General features: G+C 44.8%; 1 protein-coding gene across 2 annotated transcripts; it reads right to left on the reverse strand.

Moving 5' to 3' along the window:
- Positions 1–19: 19 nt before the first annotated feature.
- ACAA2 (acetyl-CoA acyltransferase 2) lies at positions 20–18,021 on the reverse strand. 2 transcript variants are annotated; one of them, XM_041423584.1, is made up of 10 exons: positions 17,955–18,021; positions 13,688–13,854; positions 11,613–11,741; positions 9,765–9,881; positions 8,243–8,390; positions 5,795–5,970; positions 4,739–4,868; positions 2,493–2,563; positions 1,794–1,948; positions 20–658 (listed from the first exon to the last, which is right to left on the reverse strand). In XM_041423584.1, the coding sequence occupies exons 1-10, from the start codon at positions 17,968–17,970 to the stop codon at positions 574–576; spliced, it is 1,194 nt and encodes a 397-aa protein (XP_041279518.1). In that variant the 5' UTR covers positions 17,971–18,021; the 3' UTR covers positions 20–573. The 2 variants fall into 2 exon arrangements, with proteins under 2 accessions (XP_041279518.1, XP_041279517.1); XM_041423583.1 differs by lacking the exon at positions 17,955–18,021 and adding an exon at positions 13,938–14,133.
- Positions 18,022–23,781: the final 5,760 nt, after the last annotated feature.

Below are 23,781 nucleotides of genomic sequence, written 5' to 3' on the forward strand. Positions count from 1 at the left end.
ACAAACAGAACACCAAGCCTTTTTTTCTTTGTGTGTTATATTTATTATTCTTTTGGGAGGCACAATGAAAATTTCAGCTTCTGCTCCTTTCCCTTGCAGAACAGCAGGGTACAGGTTAATAGCCATCAATCTACAATCAGTATATACTTCAGAAAGTCTCTGATTACATTTTCACATTTCCTGATAATAAAAGAGGCACATGTGCCAGACAGTGTCTGTAGCTGAAATAAGTTTAAGCAACACTTGCTTAAAAAGCTACACTGACTGCTATTTTAAGGCAGGTTGGGTGAAAGTTTGACAGGCAATATCCCCAGGAAATGAAAATAATTTTGCCTACAGAAATACATTGATTGAAAAGAGGCTTTTAGAAAATACTTAATCAGTGTGAAATTATATTGATGCTGCACTTCCTTTAGTTAGAAAGACATCAATGAATTTTTTTTGTTCAGAATTCTGACTTCTCGGTTGTTCCTTTACCTTGCAGGAAAGGCAGGCAGCGATGCTCTGGTGTCAGAGGAGGCAGGTTTCTCGGGGAATCAGCAGCTCAGGCCAGGCTGCAGTGCCCAGGAGGCTTCAGGCTGTGTTCTCAATGAGCACAGCAATGCCTTGCCCACCGCCGATGCACGCTGACCCAACCGCGTACTTCCCGCCACGGCGCCTGCTCAGAAACAGCAACAGGGAAGATCAGTTACCTGCAGGGAGCCACAGCACCTCCTGTCCTGGTTTTATGAGAGGAAACCAGCTACCAGCTGGGTGTCACTGACAATGACATTTCAGAATGCCTATGTTATTTTTCTAGTAAAATACCACGAAGTATTAAGTGCTGTTGCAATATTTCTGAACAGTGACTTTAGACATCATCTGGTTACACCCCCTGCCACAGGCACAGACTTGTTCCACTAGACCCCACCTGAACATTTCTGGAGCAGTTTTAAACTACCTGAACACTGCTGAGGTAGTTTTTAAATGCTAGGTTTCCTACAACCACACTCCAAGAAACAGATTTCTGCAAGGTGCAAACGAATCTGAAGTTTCATGGCTGAGCACTAAGACAGTGTTGCAAGTACAACCAAAGAGACATAGTGATCTCTACCCTGAGGGGGGAATTAAAATGGTGCTAAGCATATTAAGCAAGCTAAAGAGCCAGAATTTCTGAAAATGGGCTAAAGGAGAGAGAAGGTGACAACAAAGTCTTTTAAAGCATCCCCTTCCAGTAGCTAAAGGACTTCACACATGGGAGGGAAAGGGCAAGGGGGAATGGCTTCCACTGCAAGAGGGCAGGGACAGGTGGGATACTGGGAGGGAATTGCTGGCTGGCAGGGTGGGCAGGCCCTGGCACCGGGTGCATAGAGCAGCTGTGGCTGTTCCATCCCAGACAGTGCTCAAGGCCAGGTTGGATGGGGCTTAGAGCCACCTGGGATAGTGGAAGCTGTCCCTAGGACTCCATGACTCTATGAAATGCACCACGTTAAGAAGAGAACAGACTTTGCTCAAAGGCCATTTCAAAAAAAGAAAACCTTCCCACAGGCTCCTGGAGGCTTGAATCAGACGTAGGTGAATAATGAATGCTGTCATGACGACAGGATGGGATGTGAGGCAAGTGCAGGACCTGCCCTGCAGCACAGAGGTGGCAAATTAGTACAAAAAGCGGCCGATTCCAGCCAGGAGAGTTTTAGGCTGGCTGACTGGAAGAGCTTAGTCACATGGTATCCGTGCTCAAAATCCATCCAGCAGGCATAAATCCATCCAGCAGCAGTGCACCCACGCTGAGCAGCTGCTGTCTGTGTGCATACCTTAATTCATGCACCAGGTGAGCTGTGATCCGTGACCCCGAGGCCCCCAGAGGGTGCCCGATGGCGATGGCACCTCCGTTGACGTTGGTTTTCTCAGGGTCAAGGCCCAACACCTTTTCCACAGCCAGATACTGAGGTGCAAATGCCTCATTTACCTAAAGCACCAGAGAAAGGACAGAACTTTAACACCAGCCTTCAGCAGTATGTGTGCAAACAAGATTAAATGAGGTGAACTGGTCCTCCAGGTCCTTCTGAAACGTTAAATGCTGTGTTTACAACAGCATGCTCAGCCAACACACATCTGTCAATCCAACCCAACTAAATTCAAATACTAAGCAAGTATGAGGTGTATTTTCTAAAAAAAAAGTACAGTATGTTCTGAGGCAGTGGGTCCATGAAGAGCCTGCTGCTCTGACAGAAAAAGGCCCTGTTCACATGTATCACTAAATAAAAACATGAGCAGTCCAGCCAACGGAGTAAAACATCATGTCACATGAGGATATTTTTGTTCCACGGAATGCGATCACACCATTTCCAGTTTCCACGTGCCTGGGATTTTTGAGGTGACTGTGCAGCAGAAGCTGGATGGACAGAGGTCAGGCAGGTTCCTGACAGGCAACAACACCTACATGGCATGAGTGGAATCCTTCTGCTAAAAAGATAAGGGGTAAAATCACTGCTCTTGTAAAAACATCTCACCTCTACTAAATCCATATCCTTCAGGGTCAGTCCTGCCTTCTTCAAAACCTCTGTTATTGCAGGTACAGGGCCTGTTTGGAAATCACATGCAGTTAGTTAAATTTAAAAATAGGATAAATTCATAAAGCCTCATTAGAACCCCTCCCACGAGCCTCTGTGCAGACAATGAATTCTGGATATGCCACTCATGTGCTTTATTAGGTGGTAAGAGAGCTCCTAAATCTCAAAACTACTTGGTCTCCTTGCCAACATACAGCCAGAGAAAGCCAAGAGTGCCACTACTGCAGCACACAGAGCTTTTGAGTCAAGAGAAGTGACAGTCCCCAGGGGAAAAAAACAACTTCACAATGGTTTTGAGGCATTTTCCTTCGCAGTACTCTTGGTTCCATTTATTCTTTCCTCACAACTTGCAGCCTCCAGGTAAACAAAACGGGAGAAATACAGGCTGCTCTAGAGTTTGCTGGTCATGTGCTTAGTTATGGGTATTGTTGTTTTGGTGTTCTTAATATAGCTGAAAATCTTCTTGTAAAAAGCCAAATGTTTAATTAGTTTATTCCAAACAATTAAATGCTCCCTCAGAGCCAGGCCTTGGACAACTGAAGAAAGTAAGATTTTGGGTTTCAGACTATTAAGACTTTGGCAACAACACTGTCCTCTGGAAGAAAGCTGCCTTCTTTAACCTAATACAAACTACTAAGGGAAATTAATCCCAAACACAGCTAGCTAAGGAAACACACACTCAAAGAGAATTTGGAAGGGTTAATCAGGTACATGCCTGTAGGAGAAACATACTGAGATGTTGGGTGGTGGCTGATCATTCCATTCTAAAACACCAACAATCCTACATGCTATCACACCACCAAAAAATGGCATTGAAAACACAGAGCTCAAAGAATAAATACATTAAAATAAGTAAAATTACCAAAGAGACAGAAAAATTAAAAGAAGTAAGGGACGAGTTCAGAGCTCAGTGAAGTTTCAGGGAGCCCCAGGCAGCTCAACACCAGACTAAGTGCATCTTATTAGGGAAGGATTTTAGTATGCCTGTTACGCATGAGAGTAATGGCAGGGTCTCATGTAGACAACACAAAGACCCCTAATGACAGCCAAGTAAACTTTTCCCCCTCTCTCTCTTTTCTAAAACAATGAATTCTGTCACTGAACACTGTGAGACAGGACCTGCTATCAGTATGTGAAAGGACAGTGGCTCAGACTGAGCTCCTGTTTGTCAGATCTGCTGCTGTCACATCAGTAAACCTCATCTGGTCTCTCTGAGCTGCTGGGGACAAACTGTGGTGTGAAGGAGTTTGGATTCTAAGTGATCCTCCATATGATTTATTAAGTTTTTAAACAAGCTAGGAGAGTTGCCTGAGCTAGAGAGAATGGGCTAGTTTAGGAAGCACAATGCCAGCACCAGGTCCAGCAAAACAAACCCTCCCTCCACGTTTGCTTTGAAGGCTGTGTCAGTCAGACAGTCTGAGCAGGAAAACAAATCTGACAATGCCTCATTTGCATTTCTACTGACACACAGAACCTGCCAACAACAGCTCCTCTGAACAGAGCACAGAGAGGAAAAGCAATGCTGGGACACAATGCTGTCTGCAAACTAAAGTGAAGGGAAAAATCCTGTGGTGTCTGGATTGGCTTTGAGGGACTGTTTGCTCTAAGAGAGGAAACAGAAAATACCTAATGAGGAAACAGAAAATATGGGACTAAAGCAACCAAGAAAGGGTTTGGTTTCCCAAGTAATATCTGAACAGATGCATATCCTGGGATTCAAGCAGCCTGAGCCACTGAGTAACTGCTGAAAGGTCACAATACCCCATCAGCAAGAGGTGAGGCAGACAACTCACAGTTACACATATTATTAAGGGATTTAGAGCTTACAGGAAACAAAAGTGAATTTTAGGAGAAAATGGTTTTAAAAAATGTCTGAGTGTTTGTTTTCTTGACTGAAAGAGACAGTAAAAAAGGGGAAGAAAGAAGAGCCTGGGGGACTATGCTCGTGCTGTTACTGTGGGTCAGACACTGCTCACACCCTTCCAGCCAAACTGAGGAGCAAAGCTGTCCCTCTGCACAACAGGGATGGACTGACACAGCAGGCTGGACAGCAGGACACACAAACACCTTCAGAGCCACCAGCCTGAGCACAGTGAAGCATCCTTTCCTTTCCTTTAGAATGCCCATGGCAAGAACATTTTAGTGCTGCTTTAAGCTATAAATTATGTGCTTTTATTGCAACTTACCAATGCCCATGATGGAAGGGTCACAGCCAGCTGAGTGATAAGCTACTATTCTTGCCAGAGGAGTGAGACTGTGCTTTTTAAGTGCTGATTCACTGGCAAGGATGACTGCACCAGCTCCATCACACACACCCTGGCAGTAAGAGAGAAGCACTCTTAGTGAGAAAATACAAAGAAACAAAAAAATCCTCACACTCTTTAACCCCCAAAACCGGCTTGAGTCTAAGGTACTATAACTAACATTTAACAATGTTTCTTCAAAACAACAAAAAACAATCTGGGGGAAATAAAGTTAAATACAGATAAATGTTTCATGAATTCTAATGTGTTAGAAAAGAAAAGTAAGTCTTCCGTGCATTGGAAATATGATTCTGCTGACTTGCAAGAACACTATTAATAATGGATAATGTATGTGCTATTAATTACAAAAGATACTTTACAGACACCCACACTTACTGTGGCTATGATCTATTTTAGGCATGAATTGAGACTATGATCACAGCACTCCATCTGGCCCAAAGCACTTTAATCAATTAATTAAGATAATGACTTTCAGAGGAACAGTCCACAATGACATGCTGCTAAGCACTGAGTATATTCTGGGTAAGACCAGAATGTGGTTTGGGGGAGTGAGGACAGTAGCTGTCAAAGATGAACAGCAGCAGTATGCACACTAAAAAAAAAAAAAGTAGGTTTAAAGCAAGTAAGTTCAGTTACCACTGTCCCCCAAAAAAGTAGAGTGGTTACACAACCACTGCAGCCCCAGCTGCGCAACTCAAGGCTGATGAGGAAATGCCAATGCCCCACTGCAATATCAGTGGCAATCCACAGAATCAAATTTAGGACTGAGGAGCTGACTGAAGGATCCCCTGGCACCTGCCAGGATCACCTGGCACGAGGCTGGGAGAGTCAGCTGGGGCATTTAGCTGCAGAATTAGAAGTCATTTTCGTCAGGAGACACCACCGAGAGCCAACTCAGTGAGAGATAAAAACAGTGGCAATAAATTTGGAGAACCACAGAGGGGACATGTGCCCAACCCAAGGGTCTGATGTACTCACTGAAGCATTCCCAGCTGTGACTGTTCCATCCTTCTTAAAGACACATGGGAGTTTTGTCAGCTGTTCCATGGTGGTCTGGGGTTTGGGGTGCTCGTCCTTTTGCATGCTTTCTTTACCCTTTTTTGTCTTCACTTCAATTGGTGCCATCTCAGCCTTAAAGTAGCCAGCATCATTAGCTGCAACCACAAAAAGGAAAATATAAAGGACCTGATAAAAACATCAAGATGATTTCCTAGCATGACCAACAATCATATTTTCATGTGCACACAGCTTCTTGCTCTATTCGAACCAAAAGTTCAGGGACAGCAATATTTGTGCTTTATTTTGCTTATTTATTGTTGGGGTTTTTTTGTGGTTTTTGTTATTTTAAGAAATTGGGCAAAAACTAAACAAGTACACTGTCAAACTTCTCCAAAGAAAGCCTCAAATACTGAAACTTTATTTCGGGTTTAAACAGCTAAACTCTTTCTGGTTTGGTTTTTTTTGTGTAAACCACTAGGTTTATTTTTAGTATATATTCCCCTTTCCTGCTGCTTTATTTTACAACCATGTAATTTCTCAGATGACCAAGATGTAAATCTCACTCAGAGAGGAATGTGCAAAAAACCTCCTGAGCCACATTGTTTCTGTCGATAAAATACTGTATATCAATCAAAATCCTGCTCAAGGTGATCCTCCAAAGGCTCTTACCGCCAAGCAGGAATCTCGGAATGAGATTCAGCTGCCTAAACAACCTAAAACAATTCAAGTCATTGGAGGTATCTAAGATGCCCAAAAAAGCATCTGGCCAGATTGCCTAATATAACATGAGAGAGATCTAAAACTAAGACATTGAAATTGTCAGATCTTATGTTGTTTAGCTACCTCTGGGCTTCTCAATAAATTCCTCAAAACCTTTTTCTTTCCTGATTACACACAGGGCTCTCTCTCTACTGTGGGATAAGATGACCTGGTCCTACAGGCAGAAATAAAAACAGCAAGCTAAGATCCTAGAAAACACGAAACACAGTTTCTAGCAAAGGCTCCAGGAACTGCAGGAGTAAGGTAACAAGAGGAACAAGTAGGAAAGGTAATAAACGATGAAGAAATGTTACAAAAAGCACTTCTACATCATTAGAAAAAATACAAAATCTTCCTTCAAGAGTGCAGCTGTTAAAATGCACCATCATTAGAATCTAAAACCATGTTTAGATCTTTCCTTCTTATGTTCACCTTTGGCCTGCAATGTATGTTGAGTCCCAGGATGGCCACTGCACATTCAACTGGATTTTGGCCTAAACTTCACAGAAACTGAGTCATGGAAACCTGGGATGGTTTGGGTTGGAAGGGACCTTAAAGTCCATCTTGCTCCAACGCCCTGCCACGGGCAGGGACACCTGCCACTGTCCCAGGCTGCTCCAAGCCCCATCCAGCCTGGCCTTGGGCACTGCCAGGGATCCAGGGGCAGCCACAGCTGCTCTGGGCACCCTGGGCCAGGGCCTGCCCACCCTGCCAGCCAGCAATTCCTGCCCAAGATCCCAAAATCTGTGCCTGCCCTGTGGCAGTGGCAGCCATTGCCTGTGTGCTGTCCCTGCAGGCCTTGTCCCCAGTCCCTGTGCAGCTCTCCTGGAGCCCCTGGAGGCCCTGGCAGGGGCTCTGAGCTGTCCCTGGAGCCTTCTCTTGTGCAGGGGAACAGCCCCAGCTGGGCCAGGCTGGCTCCAGAGCAGAGGGGCTCCAGCCCTGGCAGCATCTCCGTGCCTCCTCTGCACTGGCTGCAGCAGCTCCACGTCCTTCTTACATTGGAGGCCCAGAGCTAAATGCCTCTGAATTATGGTTTTGGGCACATAAACCACCCAGAGAACAGTTTAAAACACAGCTCCTAAACAAATATCCCCTCTTCAGAGTCCATGTGCTCTGACTGTTCAAGCATTCAAGAACATTCAATTTGCAAAAGAAAGCAGAGGATTTAGATTAATTACAGCACTTGCTGGCTCACAAGGAGGATGTGGGTCACTTTGGAAGACTGTTCTGCCGTGGAGAGGAAAGAAAGGAGTGCAGTCAGGCATGCCTGGGACAATGCTGCATCCCACCAGAGGGGCACCAACAAATGACATTCACCAACATGAATCCTGCTCAGGCAGGAGCTGACCCGTGACCAGCCAGTGGTGTTTGCTGCCTCAACAGCTAAGGAATGTCCCTGAGGAAGGCACAGGAAGGCAGTGGAAAGGAGCTCCCACTAAACCTTCTGAGGGGTGCAACACCTCACAGCACAATTTCAAAGTCAAACCCCCGCTAAGAATGTGTTATTTGTACCATGGGGACAAAAAAATCACACATTACAGCACGCAAACAGAAGGACAAGAGCACCAGGAGCCAGAGAAACCCTTAGAACACCTTGAACCAATGCTAAAAACTGATCAGACTTGAAATTGGTGTCACATAAACGCCTCCACTGCTCGATTCACTCACCAGCTTTGCACCTCTGCTGGGTTTTGAGCGCGTACCGGTCACAGTCCTCCCGGGAGATGCTGTACTTTGCAGCCAGGTTCTCAGCTGTCACTGCCATAGGTATTTTAACATGTGTATCTGTTAGGGCTTCCCACAACGTGTCTTCCAGCTGTGGAACATCAGAAGAACATCAGAAGAAGAAAATCAGAAAGCATGGCAATACTATATTTATTACTGACAGCTTCTAACTGTTCAGCGGTCTCTTAGAAACTAATGGCTCTTTGTAAAATTAATTCAGGTTACCTACAGATAATTTACTGATTTATTAGAATGAACATAATACTGATTTATTAGAATGAAAAACAGTGTGCAAGTTCTTGGGTGATATTCTAATTAATCTCCACTGCACTCTAGTGCAATTCTTTCTTCACACACACATGGCCACAAGAGGCTCGGGGAAAGCTTTAGATTTTTAATATTTCATCATATTTTGCTTCTGTATTAATTATTTCTTAGAGCCCTGTGAGCAAACTTCCTGGTTGCCAGGAATGAAATGGGAGGCACTGTGAGAAGGCACAACAGCCTAATGATTCTTTAGCTCTTTCTCTACTGTCAGGTAAAATCCCCTTACTAGAGTCAAAGGTTTCTGTGGGTATAACATCTCAGGGGAGAAGATACCCATGTTTACCTTCACTCAACCTGATAAAGGTAAGTCCAGTCAGTTCAGATGGGTTTTGTTATCTCTGTCAGTAGTAAAGTTCTGCAGGATAATGCATTCATTCACCTGTCACTGTGTAATTCAGTTATCTTTATGGTAAGAACATAGCTGCACCTACTTGGTGTATCAGCACCCTTGTGAAGGTGCTGCCTGCAGGACCTGTGCCACACAAGAACAGAACCAAGGACATCATATTCACCATCTTCACAATGGAAATACAGTGGTGGAAAAAACCCCAAAGGGCTGAAACACTGAAATGTCCTAATTTTGCATTCTGATGTCAGTTATGACCTACTGAGTAAGTGGTTGCATGTTATCAATTTATCCTGCTGCACATTTCCCACAGTATTCACTTAGGACTTATCTTCAGAAGAAAATGTAAAGATAACTTCCTTGTCTTAACTTCCTTGTCAATGGATCCACTTTGAAACTGAGAGATGTTCACAGCTTGGAGATATATGTGCTCCTTACCAGTCTATCTATCTACTGCCAGCATTACTTGCCTAAACTGTGTGTGCCTCTGCTTCACAGACATTTTGTACGTAACACTTGCAGAGGATGTACCAAGTCAACTAAATTTTGTGTCCAAGAGCTTACTGGTATATTTAACATGGAACAGGAACTCAAAAATGGTTTTGAAAAAGCTGGAAAATGGGCACACTTCACCAAATGGCCTGAACCTACTGTTTTGATACTGCCTGAATACTAGATAAACGCTTTAAACTACAAATTCTGGATCTAATATCCAGTAATTTCATTTGCAAGGATTTAGTGCCTACAATCCTGATACTCAGCAATGCTTTGCTCACAGAACAAAGGAAGTACCTTGAGTTCTGCTCCTAATCTGGTTCCGAAGCGAACCTTTCGAACCGCGTAAGGAGCCTGGCTCATGCTTTCAGCTCCGCCACACAGAACAACTTCTGACTCATTCAGGCAAATTTCCTGTCAACACAGTAAAACAAAGCACATCCAGGATTTAGCTGGCTGTTTGAGTAAGAAAATAACAACTGTTTTAAGAGAAGGGATTGTCACCTGCAAAGCAATGAACTTAGAATGAATCCAAACTTAGCCATGGGTGTACACGCATGAAGGGTTTACCCTCCTGTTAATGGTGGGGTCTGTCTCCTTCATGCCATGTCCCTTTTTCTTCCTTTCAGCAAAGAATGATTGTATCCATGAGGGAAGAAGAGAATATGGGTGTGCACACGTGACAGAGCAGAGGAACAAAGACACCAGGCATCTGCATGCTTGTGTGGTTTGGTTCACAAATGGTTGCGCTTGTGGTTTTGAGCTCCCACTCTTCTCAAAAGGAATACAAATTACACTTCAAAGCCTGAAGTAAGACCTTACAATTAAAGAAAAAAATGGGACATAATAATTTTAGAAGACAATAGGTAGGTAGCTGCCGAAGTAAGTACCCAAAACACACTAATTCATCAATGGCAAAGCACACAAAACCTAAAAGCCGCAATTCTTAAATGCACCAACAGATCATTCGAAAATAGTACCTCCTTAAAATGCTTCACTGAGTTGGACTTTGAGGTTTTTTTATGAACTAGAATGAAAGAAAATTAAATTATCCCAGAGAAACTGTGGCTGCCCCATGCGTGGAAGTGCCCAAGGCCAGGTTGGACAGGGCTTGGAGCAACCTGGGATGGTGCACCCTCCCCATGGTAGGGGGGTCGAACTGGGTGTCCTTTGATGTGCCTTCCAACCCAAACAGTTCCATTATTCTGTGATCTAGATATGCATTTGAGATTTCTAGTTAATAACTTGTGTGTAGCAATACGTGCTGAGATGCTCCCTACAGTTACTAAAAACTTTGTGAGCACCTAAGCAGCGCTGGCTGCATTGAGAAATGCCATCTCTGAAAAGGACCTCACCACCATACTTCCAATAAACGTGGTCACATTCTGCAGCAGATTTTTTCAGTGTGGACAAACATGTGTATGGCCTTTGCAAAATGCACTAGGAAAAACAGTTGGGTGGATATTATTGCAAACACGTAACCTTATCTTCACATTTTTTCTTCTAGAGGATCAGACCTAAAATAATTCTTTAGCCAAGGAAAACAAAAAAAAATCCCACAAAATCAACAACCTGCTTGTTCAAGTATTCATAAAAGCAACGTATGAGCAAATGAAATAAAAATCCCTGTGCTCTGACTCAGTGGTTTTGGCCAGCTCCTCAAAGAGAAGCTCATTCTCTTCTATTTTAAAAGAAGTGACACCATGAACTACTTAACCCATGAGAAGTTTGGATCTTTGAGCAAAAGCATACTTAAAAAGCTCAGGTTGCTGCTTACACAGCTAGCCAGGTGAGAATACAAACAATGATCAAGAGATTAAAGACTCCTGGAGTCTAGTAATTCCAGTCCATACAAACAGGATTGTGAGATGAAACTGCAGCATAGCTGAGCTCCATTTCACCAGCTAACACTTGCTGCATTCCTCATATTCAACTGGGAATCACTACAATACTTACATTTTAAGAACCAACCACACAACGTGGCACTACAGTAGCTGAACTCCTGCAAAAAGCTGCACTGGACAATAGAAATCTCTACCAAAAATCCATGTCAAGACCCATCCCAAACACAAAGGACATGTTGTCCTAATGTTCCTAAAACAGCCTGACAAAAGCTACGACTGACACAGAAATACAGCTTTGTACCTGACAGCCATTGGCAATGGACTGGAAGCCAGAGCCACAGAGCCTGTTGACAGTGAGGGCTGGGACAGACATGGGAACTCCCACACGCAAACCAACGTGTCTTGCAATGTAGATGGCATCTGAGGAGCTCTGCAGGCAGAACAGGAAAGAGGTTTTGTCACACTCTCATTGGTTTGGAAAGCAAAAAAAGTCTTGATGGAAAGTCAGAGTGGTGTAATTGCATCCCAGACAGAAGATGGTGTATGTTGAGCAGAAATTTTATCACTCAGCAGAAGCACTTTGGTTTAGCTCAAGAAGACACTATCCTACAGGATCTGGAAGTGTCACTGTCTTAATATGCATTTTAAAGAAACTCTGTTAAGTCAGCAACTTTATGTTTTTTTTCCCTTATCCCTTATTTTCAAAACAGCACCCACACAGCAGGTTGACACAAGGGCAGATCCTGCCTGGCAAGCTGCAATTATTTTAAGGTAAATTAATATTGCTTAGACTAACAGGGGAAGGCCTCCCAAAACCAGAGAGAACACCTGTGCTCTTGGGGAACATGCCCCAAGCTAAAATGTATCATAACAACAAAGTTCTGTGCACACTGCTACAATACTATTCCAAGTTCAGAAAAAAAAAAATCAAGCCACTTCTGCTGAAGAAGGGGAGTTTGAAATAGTCATACATTCATAATTAATTAAACTTAATCAAACAATATCAATAAACCAGAAATTTTTTTTTAAAAATAAATCTACTGGCATGGAGAAGTATAATGCAAAGGAAAAGACATTTCAAAATCAAAAGAAACTTTATCAGGAGGTTGCTATATTTTATGTGAAAGCACTACAGGAGATGTGAGTGCAGCAATGCTTTCCTGGGCCACAAACAGCTCTTAAAAAAGTGAAAAGCTGAATAAAAGAAGCTTAGATGGTAGCTGTAGGAGACAGAATAATTTAAAGTTACTCTTTTGGCTGAAAATCCAAAGAAGGAATACCGCCTGTTTCTTTGCTCATTGTCCAAGTTCTCAGCTACTTGCTTCTTCTGCATCCTTGAAACATGCAGTGCAAAATAAAAGTCCCCACCCTTAATAGTAATGGTGAAATCAGAATACAAAGCAAAAAATAACTAGGAATGTTCTTCGCTGTCTTGCCTAAAACAAAGATCTTCATTTGTATGTGTGGGTAACTGCAGTTCAGCAATGCGTATCACAGCATCCTCTTTGGAAAAGACACAGTTGTCCAAATGTCTCTGCCAATCAAAGCATGTATCCTTTCAGCTCAAAGGAAACCCATGTTCACTCAAAAAAAATTCTATGGAAAGCACAAGAGAAATTGACTCAAATCACTTACAGGCTTAACACAGAAAGGGATTTATGCAACTCTTGAAAAACACCAAGTCACACAGCTCAAGCCATTAAAACAAGGGAAACATACCTGGGATTAGCAACTGACCAGTTAACTGACACATACTTTTAGGAGGTCAGCTCGTCCTGTCCCCGTTTAAACTACCTCTGGCGCTAAAAAAAGCAAGCTAAGCCTTGCTCCCAACAGTACCACAGATCACACAGGATACATCCCTCAAGCACAAGCAAGAAACACTAGACTGCAAACTGCAACTGACCCCTTTGGCTGCCATCCAGAGGCAGCTGTCTGCAGGGCCACACCGAGGGTGCCTGAAATAGCCCCCCGGAGCAGGAGATTTTCCAGGCTACCTGTAGCCATGATATTATGGAAAATCCTTTGCTGGGATTTTTCCTCTCCTGAGAAGCTGAGGAGCCTCAGGAGAGAAATGTAAACAATTACTATCTGCTGCTGTGGAATGCAACAGGTGCATCCGTGATTGGTCCATGTGGATTGTTTTCCATTGATGACCAATCACAGCCACCTGTGCCAAGGCTGTGAGCAGTCACAGGATTTTGTTATTCTAGTCTATTCTGTTCTTGTTGTAGCCTTCTGATCTCTCTGTTCTTTTAGTATAGTCTTAATGTAGCATTTTAATATAATATCTAACATAATAAATCAGCCTTCTGAAATGGAGTCAAGCCTCGTGTCCCCTCCACACACGGAGAGGAATCATCAACAGCTACCAACCTGCATGACGTTGCCCACCACGACGCTGTCGACGATCTCGGGGGGCACCTTGCCCGCGGCCAGCGCGGCTCGAGCGGCATGTTCCGTCAGGTCGGTGGCCGAGAAATCCTTCAGCGAGCCCCCGTAAGTCCCGAAGGGAGTGCGCTTGGCTGCCACGACGAACACACCTGCGGCGGGGGGCAGAAATTATCCACAGGCACAGCACATCGCAGGCAGGAGAGCGCCAAGCCAGCCTCCACCCCAAACTCACAGGAAACTTTGCAAGGCAAACGAGGAAGCTCGAGATAAGTAATGTAATGGTGCTTTAGACAGGGGAAGGCATGGAGAATTAACAGCCGGAAAGGAAAGCTGGGAAGATTCTGGGAATGCAGTGAGGTTTGACCACGAAGTAAGGTTGGACACACGTGTGGAGTCGGAGTAGGCTGCCACATGCATCAAAAATTAGTGCTAATGCACTAAAACCATGATAGTAACATCTAAGAAATCATGTAGTAGACACCTGTGAAAAAATTAGGTAAGGAACAGTGCTTTTGGCAGAGGCCATTCCCTTGTCCTAGAAAAATCAGCAGGTTTTTGGTTTATATGCAGAAACAGTTTCTGCTAAAAAAACCCCAAAAAACCCCAAAAAACCCAAAAACCACCAAAACTCAAACCAAACAATAAAGCACAACACCCCTCCCCCTGCTTTTTATATGCATTTCAATTTTGAGTACTTTAGCTTAAGAGGAGAAACATTCCCTAACCAAGAAATTCATGCTCCCGCCACCAGAAATACATATGCCACCTAAACTGCTTCATTGTGAATCTTCTGGTGTCTGAGAAGAAAATCCAGTTTTTACTAGGCAGGAGACCATGTGCAAGCACTTGTGAACAAATGCACGGGCCAGGAGCAGTCAGTACAAGCTCCAGCTCAGGGGAAGCCATCTCTGAACCGAAGCAAACCATCTCCTGGCTGCCTGCCACACTGGCTCTCTGCTCCCACGTGCAGAAAAACAAGTGGGAGGCAGGCTGTGAACTTTCCCCCAGTTGAACCGTAGCGCGCACAACCCCCGTTTCCACTGCTCCCATCAAACTCCCAGCTATTTTAGGGAACACTGCAGGGACACACACAGATGTAAGAACGCAGACAAATGAAAATGCCTGCTCATTGAGCTGCTCGTGAGCACTGATTTCAGGTCATCTGATCCGTGTGACTTGGCTGTTTTGTCAGAGAGAGGGTGCTCCTCCACCCCGCATGTATTTGCACCCCCAGGCTGCACGACTGCTAGAAAAGGACATTCCAAACTGGTCAAGGTCAAGGCTCCCCACTGATAAGGAGCTGAACAGAGTGTAGAGACATAAAATGTGCAGGGAGGATGCTCAGACTCACATCACAGAATGGTTTGGGTTAGAAGGGACTTCAAGGATCATCCAGTCCCAACCCCCCTGCCATGGGCAGGGACACCTTCCACTGTCCCAGGCTGCTCCATGCCCCACCCAGCCTGACCTTGGACACTGCCAGGGATCCAGGGGCAGCCACAGCTGCTCTGGGAAGCCTGTGCCAGTGGCTCACATCATGGCAAAGCATTTCTTCCCAATACCCAATCTAAACCTTCCTTCCTTGGCATATCTTTTCTGTAGCAAAACAGGCCTTGATACTCACATTCTTCACCACTCCTCCTGTCCACTGATTCCCTGCCTCCTCCAAATTGCGCCAACCCTAACTGATCACAAAGCTTTGCTGCAGACCAAGCTAAAAGAACTTTCTTCTCCCTCTTGGCCAGGTTGTCAGTTTTCCACATTATTTGTTCAGTCACATCCACCGTGGCCTTGCCTCACGAGCAGTCCAGGGGCGAGGACGGAACTTTGCCCTTAAACATTCCTTTCACATCGACACCACCTCTCTCTCTTGCACGGAGGCTGCTCACTGCTGCCCGCTTCCCAACAGCACCACGGGTCAAATAAACCAGGGCAGGTCACACAACAGAGGCAGCCGAACACCAACTCAGCAGAAAATGAGGGCCTCATTTTCCCTTGGATCAGTTCCGTGCCCGAGTCCACCTTCTGGCTGCTCAATAAAACAATAACTCAAGGCTCAGAGAGAAGACTGAACGGAACCAGTACAAGAAGAAGATGAAGGAGCAGCAGCACAGCCTGTGTTGTGTTGAATTAACCTGGACACAGACACTCCCTTAGGACACATAACTCCAGAGCCTGCCAAATTTTGCTTGACTGGAGAGGCAGCTACAAATGCTACCCCCTCCCCAGAACTTCAGGAGAGGCAACAAGGGGTGGATGAAGTGCTGAGTGAAAAAGGACTTTTTGACCTTTAGTAACTCTTCCTAAATTTCCATTAATTAGTTCTGTCCTACATTATCAGAGAAAGATTCCAGGGTCTCTGCAATTTTCCAAGGTGATAAACATTGCATGAGAGCAGAATAGTACCAAATGCATACAGATCTGACAACTTGTGGGGAAAGAAAGCCAAGATCATTCTGAATCCTTACCAAACACATCTTTTACACTGTTTTTGTCAACCACTTGCTGTCAAACAGGGAACTGAAACACTACTTAATCCTCCAACATATCTCAAATGCACTTGGTATGAAAATAATTCATCAGATCCTATTCTGAAAGCCTAGAAAACAATCAATAACATAAAAAAGGAAGTTGAGAAGCAAGAATGGTACACTAAAGTGTTGTGGATTGAGGTAAGATATAAGAGATAAGAAATAAGAGATTATAAGAGATAAGAAATAAATCCTGCAGTGGGCACAGAAAACTAAAATCAAACTATTATGGGCAAGGTGCCCTCTGTGCTATCCAGCTCAGCAAAACCATCAGAATTAACACAATGCTGACTACACAGGCCTTAGCACTGCAATCTCACACCATGACTGACATGTATGTTATTATTTAGGCACAGTCTGTCAAGTAGCAAAGTGCTGTCAAATAGATAAAAAGCTCCTATTGCAATAAATTCAATTTTGTTTTCATAAGAGCAGGTCTTAAAAGGTGCATTTACCTCATTTTTAAGAGTCAAAGAATTTAAACAATGTACAGAATAAATTAGTTCTTTGCACCAAACACTTTCAGGAGCTGTGGCGACTTAAGGAGTTTATCCTGCACTTTCAGGGCTAACACAGGCAGGGCCTGGATGTGACAAACTCCCTGTCACTGACAGTTCAGCTGTCACTTAAGAGTCACTGCATGTAAACAGAGAGTCACACAAATACAGAATCGTATCTGTGCTGTAAAACACCTCTAAGACCATGGAGTCCAACCATTCCCCAGCCCTCCCAAGGCCACATCCACACGGCTTTTAAATCCCTCCAGGGCCAGAGGCTCCACCACTGCTCTGGGCAGCTGTGCCAGGGCTGGACAGCCCTTTCCATGGAGAAACTGCTCCTGACACACAATTCAAATTCCCAGTTACATGACAGACCGCACTCCTCGCTGTGTGCTTGTTTGCAGCACAACAGGCAGGGAGCCAAACACTGAATTACTGCAGAAAACAGTGCTGAACACAGAGGCTGTGACTGACCCTCTCTGACCCCCTCCTCACCTTCTGCACCCCCTCCCCAGCCTGTGCTCCCCATTCCCACCCCCTGACCACATTCCCACCCTCTGAACCCCATTCCCACTCCCGACCACATTCTCCACTCTCTCAGCCCATTCCCACTCTCTGAACCCCATTCCCACCCCGACCCCATTCCCACCCCCTGAGCCCCATTCCCACTCTGTGAACCCCATTCCCACCCCGACCCCATTCCCACTCTCTCAGCCCATTCCCACTCCCGACCACATTCCCACTCTCTGAACCGCACTCCCACTCCCGACCACACTCCCACTCTCTGAACCCCATTCCCACCCCGACCCCATTCCCACTCTCTCAGCCCATTCCCACTCCCGACCACATTCCCACCCCCTCAATCCCATTCCCACTCCCGACCACAGTCCCACTCTCTGAACCCCACTCCCACCCCCCGACCCCATTCCCACTCTACGACGATCATTCCCACCCTCTGACCCACGCAGCCCTGAGTTTTTGGGAAGTTCCTAATTACTTCCAACTGTCTGGCCGAGCAGGCACGGACGGGACAGCGGTGAGGGAGATCCCCGGGAGGCACGGGAATGGCTCTCGGGGCTCCACTTTTGTAATTCCTGCGGCTCCCACGAGCTGCCTCGCTTTGGGGGCCCCTACAGCGTCCAAGCCGTGACCGCCCGCCCTCAGGGTCCGCGCGGAGCCCCTCAGGGAGGCAGGGATCGCGGGGGACGGGATCCTCACCCCTCAGCAGCGCCATGGCCTCACCGCGCCCGGCCCGGTGCCGCCCCGCCCGCCGGCTCCGCACATTCGCCACGCTGAGGGCGGGAGGGGCGGCCGGGCAGGCAGTTTGCTTAAAGTTATTTTCTACGCGTAATTTTAGATTTTTGATAAATTTATTGTAAATGTGCGGGGGCGGGGCGGGGGGGGGTGTTTGGTTGGTTTTAAAATTTTGCTTCAGCTTGGTTTGATATTTTTTTCGTGCGGTTTTGGCGAATCGGCGGCAGGGGGAGCGGGGGCGGGAGGTGATGGCTGAGGGGAGAGGGTCCCCCCCGCCCTCCTCACAGGTAATTACAGCGTGTCACGGTTAATTGCAGATAATCGTGGGATCGCTTCCGTTGGAAAGCACCTCCGAGATCATCGAGTGCAACCTGTCACCCGATCCCCACCTCGTCACCCAGCCCAGAGCTCTCCGTGCCACGTCCAGGCCCCCTTGGACACCTCCAGGGAGGGGGACTCCAACTCCTCCCTGGGCAGTTCCAGTTCCTGACCTCCCTTTCCCTGGGGAAATCCCTTCTGATGTCCAACCTGAGCCTGCCCTGGCGCAGGTGAGATCTATAAACCTCTTCGAGGGGGTTGTGGAGGGCCGCACCCCTGAATTCCTGCACAATCCGTGGCTGAGCCACCGCTGCCCCGAATTCCAAGCTTTGGCTTCCCTGAGCACAGATGGAGATGAGCAGGAGCTGCTTGCAGCCCATGGGTTTGAAACCTGCAAGCATTTGGATAGTCTCCAAATTTTCCAACATAGCAGACAGTGAAAAACACAGGGATAAAAGGGGTAAAAAACCTGCAATCATGTATTCCCTCTTCTGGAGGGAAGAGCTGGTCCCTCCTTGGGCTGCAGTGAACACCTAGGCTCGGTCTCGGTGATGCAGCACCATGGATGCTGCGCGGGGGCGGGGCGGGGGGGGGGGTTTGGTTGGTTTTAAAATTTTGCTTCAGCTTGGTTTGATATTTTTTTCGTGCGGTTTTGGCGAATCGGCGGCAGGGGGAGCGGGGGCGGGAGGTGATGGCTGAGGGGAGAGGGTCCCCCCCGCCCTCCTCACAGGTAATTACAGCGTGTCACGGTTAATTGCAGATAATCGTGGGATCGCTTCCGTTGGAAAGCACCTCCGAGATCATCGAGTGCAACCTGTCACCCGATCCCCACCTCGTCACCCAGCCCAGAGCTCTCGGTGCCACGTCCGGGCCTCCTTGGACACCTCCAGGGAGGGGGACTCCAACTCCTCCCTGGGCAGTTCCAGTTCCTGACCTCCCTTTCCCTGGGGAAATCCCTTCTGATGTCCAACCTGAGCCTGCCCTGGCGCAGGTGAGATCTATAAACCTCTTCGAGGAGGTCGTGGAGGGCCGCACCCCTGAATTCCTGCACAATTCGTGGCTGAGCCACCGCTGCCCCGAATTCCAAGCTTTGGCTTCCCTGAGCACAGATGGAGATGAGCAGGAGCTGCTTGCAGCCCATGGGTTTGAAACCTGCAAGCATTTGGATAGTCTCCAAATTTTCCAACATAGCAGACAGTGAAAAACACAGGGATAAAAGGGGTAAAAAACCTGCAATCATGTATTCCCTCTTCTGGAGGGAAGAGCTGGTCCCTCCTTGGGCTGCAGTGAACACCTAGGCTCGGTCTCGGTGATGCAGCACCATGGATGCTGCGACAACAGACAGCAGGACAGATACATTTTACTCTAATACGTTTACTCTAATAGTATGAAAGAGTTGAAACCACACACAAACATCCTAGAATCCAGAGCTTGCATTAGAAGGGACCTTAAAGCTCATCCAGTGCCACCTCCTGCCATGGGCCAGGACACCTTCCACTGTCCCAGGCTGCTCCAAGCCCCATCCAGCCTGGCCTTGGGCACTGCCAGGGATCCAGGGGCAGCCACAGCTGCTCTGGGCACCCTGGGCCAGGGCCTGCTCACCCTGCCAGCCAGGAATCTGGGCCTTCAAGGTACACCACAAAACCCACCCTCCAGAGTTCTGATGGTTTAAATGCACCTTGAGGTGTGATTTATCTGTATAATTGCTCCAGTGGAACCATCCCAGCTGTCAGGCAGAAGACAGGGAAGCCAGTGGAAATATTTTGTGTACAAATAAAAATTACCATATGTCTTCAGGGATGCATTTAAAGTTCTGTAAATTTTCTAGAAGAAGATGTTATCCTGTGAAGACTCACATTTTTCATTTAAAATAATCTCTCAACTACTTTCTCTACGTAATTCCAATGATTGAATAAATCTATAAATCAGTGAACGTGGAACAATGTCTTTGAAAAAAACAGGTTTTGCTGTATTTTCTCCCTTTGCCATTGACTTCCCTCATCTAAGTCTCATTTAAGGGCAAGGGAAGGGATTCTGGCCCTGTGCCCTGGGCTCAGGTGAGAGCCCACCTGCTGGTTTACCCACATGCACAACAGGTGGCATTTCCTCTCCTTTTCTCCACTCATTTACAATGGCTCTCAGGGCCATAACACTCCACACTCTGTGAGTTTCTAATTAGCTGCCAATATTTCTGCACCTCTGAAATCAAGTTATAACTTCTAAAACCTCCAGTGTCATAAGTAAAAGTGATTCTCCTAATTTCTGTTTATAAACTACTTAGAAATGTTTCTATTGGATGGAAGTATATATTGAAAGGAGTTATTTTTTGCATTCCCATTTTTGACCAAGAGCCACAATTTCTTCAAAAGTGTTTTATTTCACAAATTTTTTTTTATCCCCAGCTGAATATTACAGTGACTATTACAAGCATTTTCTTAAAAACAAAGGTGTAGTTTACAGATTTGTTCAAAATGGAAAAATATTTTATAAGCAGTAGTATTTCATCTACAGTATTCACTCATGTATATCATTCAACTCTGACAGCAGCTATACCTTCTGCTCCTTAAGGTAATGACACTTCACACCACAAAAAATAAAATAAAAATATCCCCAAAGATTTCAATATAGTAGCACTTTTTTAATATACTTCTTTTCTTCTGATTTCAAATTAATTTGAAAGTCTTTGTCCACTGGCATTCACACCTTGAAATAATTTGGATACTCATCAGGGTTATGTCTTGTGGATTGTTTTACTTAACATCTACCTTGCTACAATTTCTTTCAGAAAAAAAAAAAAAAAGATCAATTTATGACTGTAATATATATGTGAATCAATAAGGTTTGAGGAAAAAGCTTTATGGAAGTTCATGCAATTCATTTTAATTAGGTTCTATTTATATGCAATGATAAAATGCTAATTTTTCAGTTAATGGTCTGAAAGAATATGTTTGCACAATTTTATTCATTTACTATTGAAAATAGAGGAAAACAACCATTGTGTAGCTTTTTCATTTGTACCTTTTATACAAATTTTGTACCATTTGTACCTTTTTGTAGCTTTTTCATTTGTACCTTTTGCAAACCACACAAACAAGGAATCATGTCCTGCAAAACTTCAGTGCTCAAGTTGCAGGGTGATGAAAAGCAGCCACTGTGCTTAAAATATGCCCACACTTTGGTACTGTTTCACAAACATTAAGAAATTCTTGTAGATCCAGTGGAATAAACTGCATGAGCAAAAAAAAATGTTTGTAATGTAGGATTGCAAAAATTCAGTCTTGAGGTCTAATGTTCTTTTTCTACAGTTACCTACAGCAGCTTTATCAGATAAGATAAGCAACCTCAGCTACAAAATGCCAATTAAAAAAAAAAAAAAAAAGGAAGAAGAAAATGAACTTTCTGGTAAAAATGAAACATGGACATTGTCCTGGATGCTTCTTGTAGGTCAGCCAGCAAATGCCTCAACTCATATTTGAAGTGTTGGTTCTGTAATGCTGGTGATTTGGGCGTTTTGATAGTTTAATTTATTTTATTTTATTCCCAATAGTGCTTTTCTGATATATAAGCCATCATATTTGCAGAAATCATGGGTCACTATTGTTTGGGGTTTTTTCCCCCAAGAACTTCAAAGAGTTTTTGCAGACCTCCTCAATGTAAGGTTTTATGAGTAGGTTTTTATATCCATAGACAACTTTTTCTATGACAGAATAATAAAAATATTCCACTGTTTTAATGCTTATTTCAGAGAAAGAGTGGTTGAGTTAAACAGCTGAAGGCACAGAGTGGGGAAATGCTAAACATAATAATCAATATTTAAAAATAAAGATAGATCTGTAGAAGAGCCAGCTTTCTCTAAGCCATGCTTTGTGTTCATTTTGCTTTTTAAATAAAGAAGTGTAAATCTGAGGAAAGAAGGCATGCTTGAGCATAGCAATTTAACTAAATTAACATTTAAATACAAATTTTTAAAAGTGCTAAAAGAAAAGATAACATATATTAAAGGTATTTCATACAGAGTTCTCTTCCAGATGGATCTCAGTGGATAAACTACGTGATCACAGATCAAGATGTTAAATCCCAGTTCCCATCTACACATACTAAGAGTTTTTAAGAAAGAACATATAAATTACAATTCTGAAAGTGCCAGTGAAATACCATTATCCCCTAGAAGACCATTAAGCACATTTTACAGTGGTAATCAGCAACAAAACCACTGCAGAAGAGGATTCTGCAGCAACCTGTCACTTAGTCTGAGTGATAAGCATAGGTTTAATCAATGAGTTGGGAATTGTACTCCAAATAATTTACATCAGAAAGAGGTAGAGACCGAACTGCCTGAAACTGCTGACCTAACAAGAATCCTGAGCAACAGCTCTCTGTTTAAACCACCTTACAGAAAGGCTGAATCCTGCTTGGAATTATTAATTCTTAAACCATGACGACTGTTGGGGAGTGGAAAGAAAGGAGAGGCGACAACTAACAAAATTCAGAGCACTGCAAGGACATTCATTGCGAAGAGAGGTAGGTGAAAATAAATAGAAATTGCGGGTGAGTGGGTGGCAGGGCTTGCTGGGCACGGGCATTGCAGACTGGTGGCATTACCCTCATTGAATAGCCAGGGGAGATGAAGGCACTACTGAAGACACAGCAGAGGTGAGTGCCCAAGGACTGCAGTTTGGAGAAAACCCTGGCTCTTTACAAGCAAAATATCTGCAATTTGATGGGTGATAGTTAAGGGGGAAAAAATTACTTTTTAGCCAGAAGTGTGTCCTTCAGTGGTAACAGTTGCTCTGAACTATAGTCTCAGTTTGAGTCAAGGTATTTACCCACTGGCACAGAGCGATGTAACTCTGCACAGCACTCAACAGTTTCTTTTAAAATGTGCTTTTTTGGATAGTCATATACACATATAGTACATACAGGACTACTGCAGTTTGTATATACACCGATTATGTACATGATGTCTAAATCACAACATGCTCCTTGCCTAGAAAGGAAACTGCAGCAGACAGGAGTTGTGTATCTCCAAGAAGCTTCACATTCTGCTCTCAGTCTCTGAGCAGACAGCCTACCTGGTCATAAATTTGCTGTTTGGATTTGCACCAGCTACAAAGAGTCAGATGGAGAGAGTGGATTTTTCTTAGAAAGCTTTTAGTCATGATGGAGCTGCGGACCACAGAAGGAGCCGCAAAAGCAGGTGAGTTGAGATTGATTTAAACAAGACCACTGTGGGAGTGGAAAGGGCAGAATGCTGGCAGCCACACATCCTGACTGCAGTTTGGCACGTTGTGCTGTGGCAGAAGCATCCCCACACCGACCCTGGGGAACCCACCCACCTCCTCCCCTGCCCAGCATCACCGAGAGCTCAGCGTGTGCTGCCAAGGAGCAAAGAAAAACCAGCGGCTGCTCTCCTTCAGCGTCTGTGTGCTGAGGTCAGAGGGTTGGTTTGGCTTAGTTTGTAAGTCTGATTTTA

This window comes from Onychostruthus taczanowskii, unplaced genomic scaffold (genome assembly GCF_017590055.1).
Source record: "Onychostruthus taczanowskii isolate IOZ18803 unplaced genomic scaffold, ASM1759005v1 scaffold79, whole genome shotgun sequence".
NCBI lineage: Eukaryota > Metazoa > Chordata > Aves > Passeriformes > Passeridae > Onychostruthus > Onychostruthus taczanowskii.

What these genes read in the sequence shown, in the direction of transcription:
- ACAA2 (XM_041423583.1), bottom strand. Translation starts at nt 14,118, where the DNA reads ATGTGGCAGCCTACTCCGACTCCACACGTGTGTCCAACCTTACTTCGT. An exon ending in CCAGCAGAGGTGCAAAGCTG is followed by an intron (nt 5,971 to 8,242) that starts GTGAGTGAATCG and finishes TTGTGGTTGCAG; the next exon opens with CTAATGATGCTGGCTACTTT. An exon ending in CCCTTCCATCATGGGCATTG is followed by an intron (nt 2,564 to 4,738) that starts GTAAGTTGCAAT and finishes ATTTCCAAACAG; the next exon opens with GCCCTGTACCTGCAATAACA.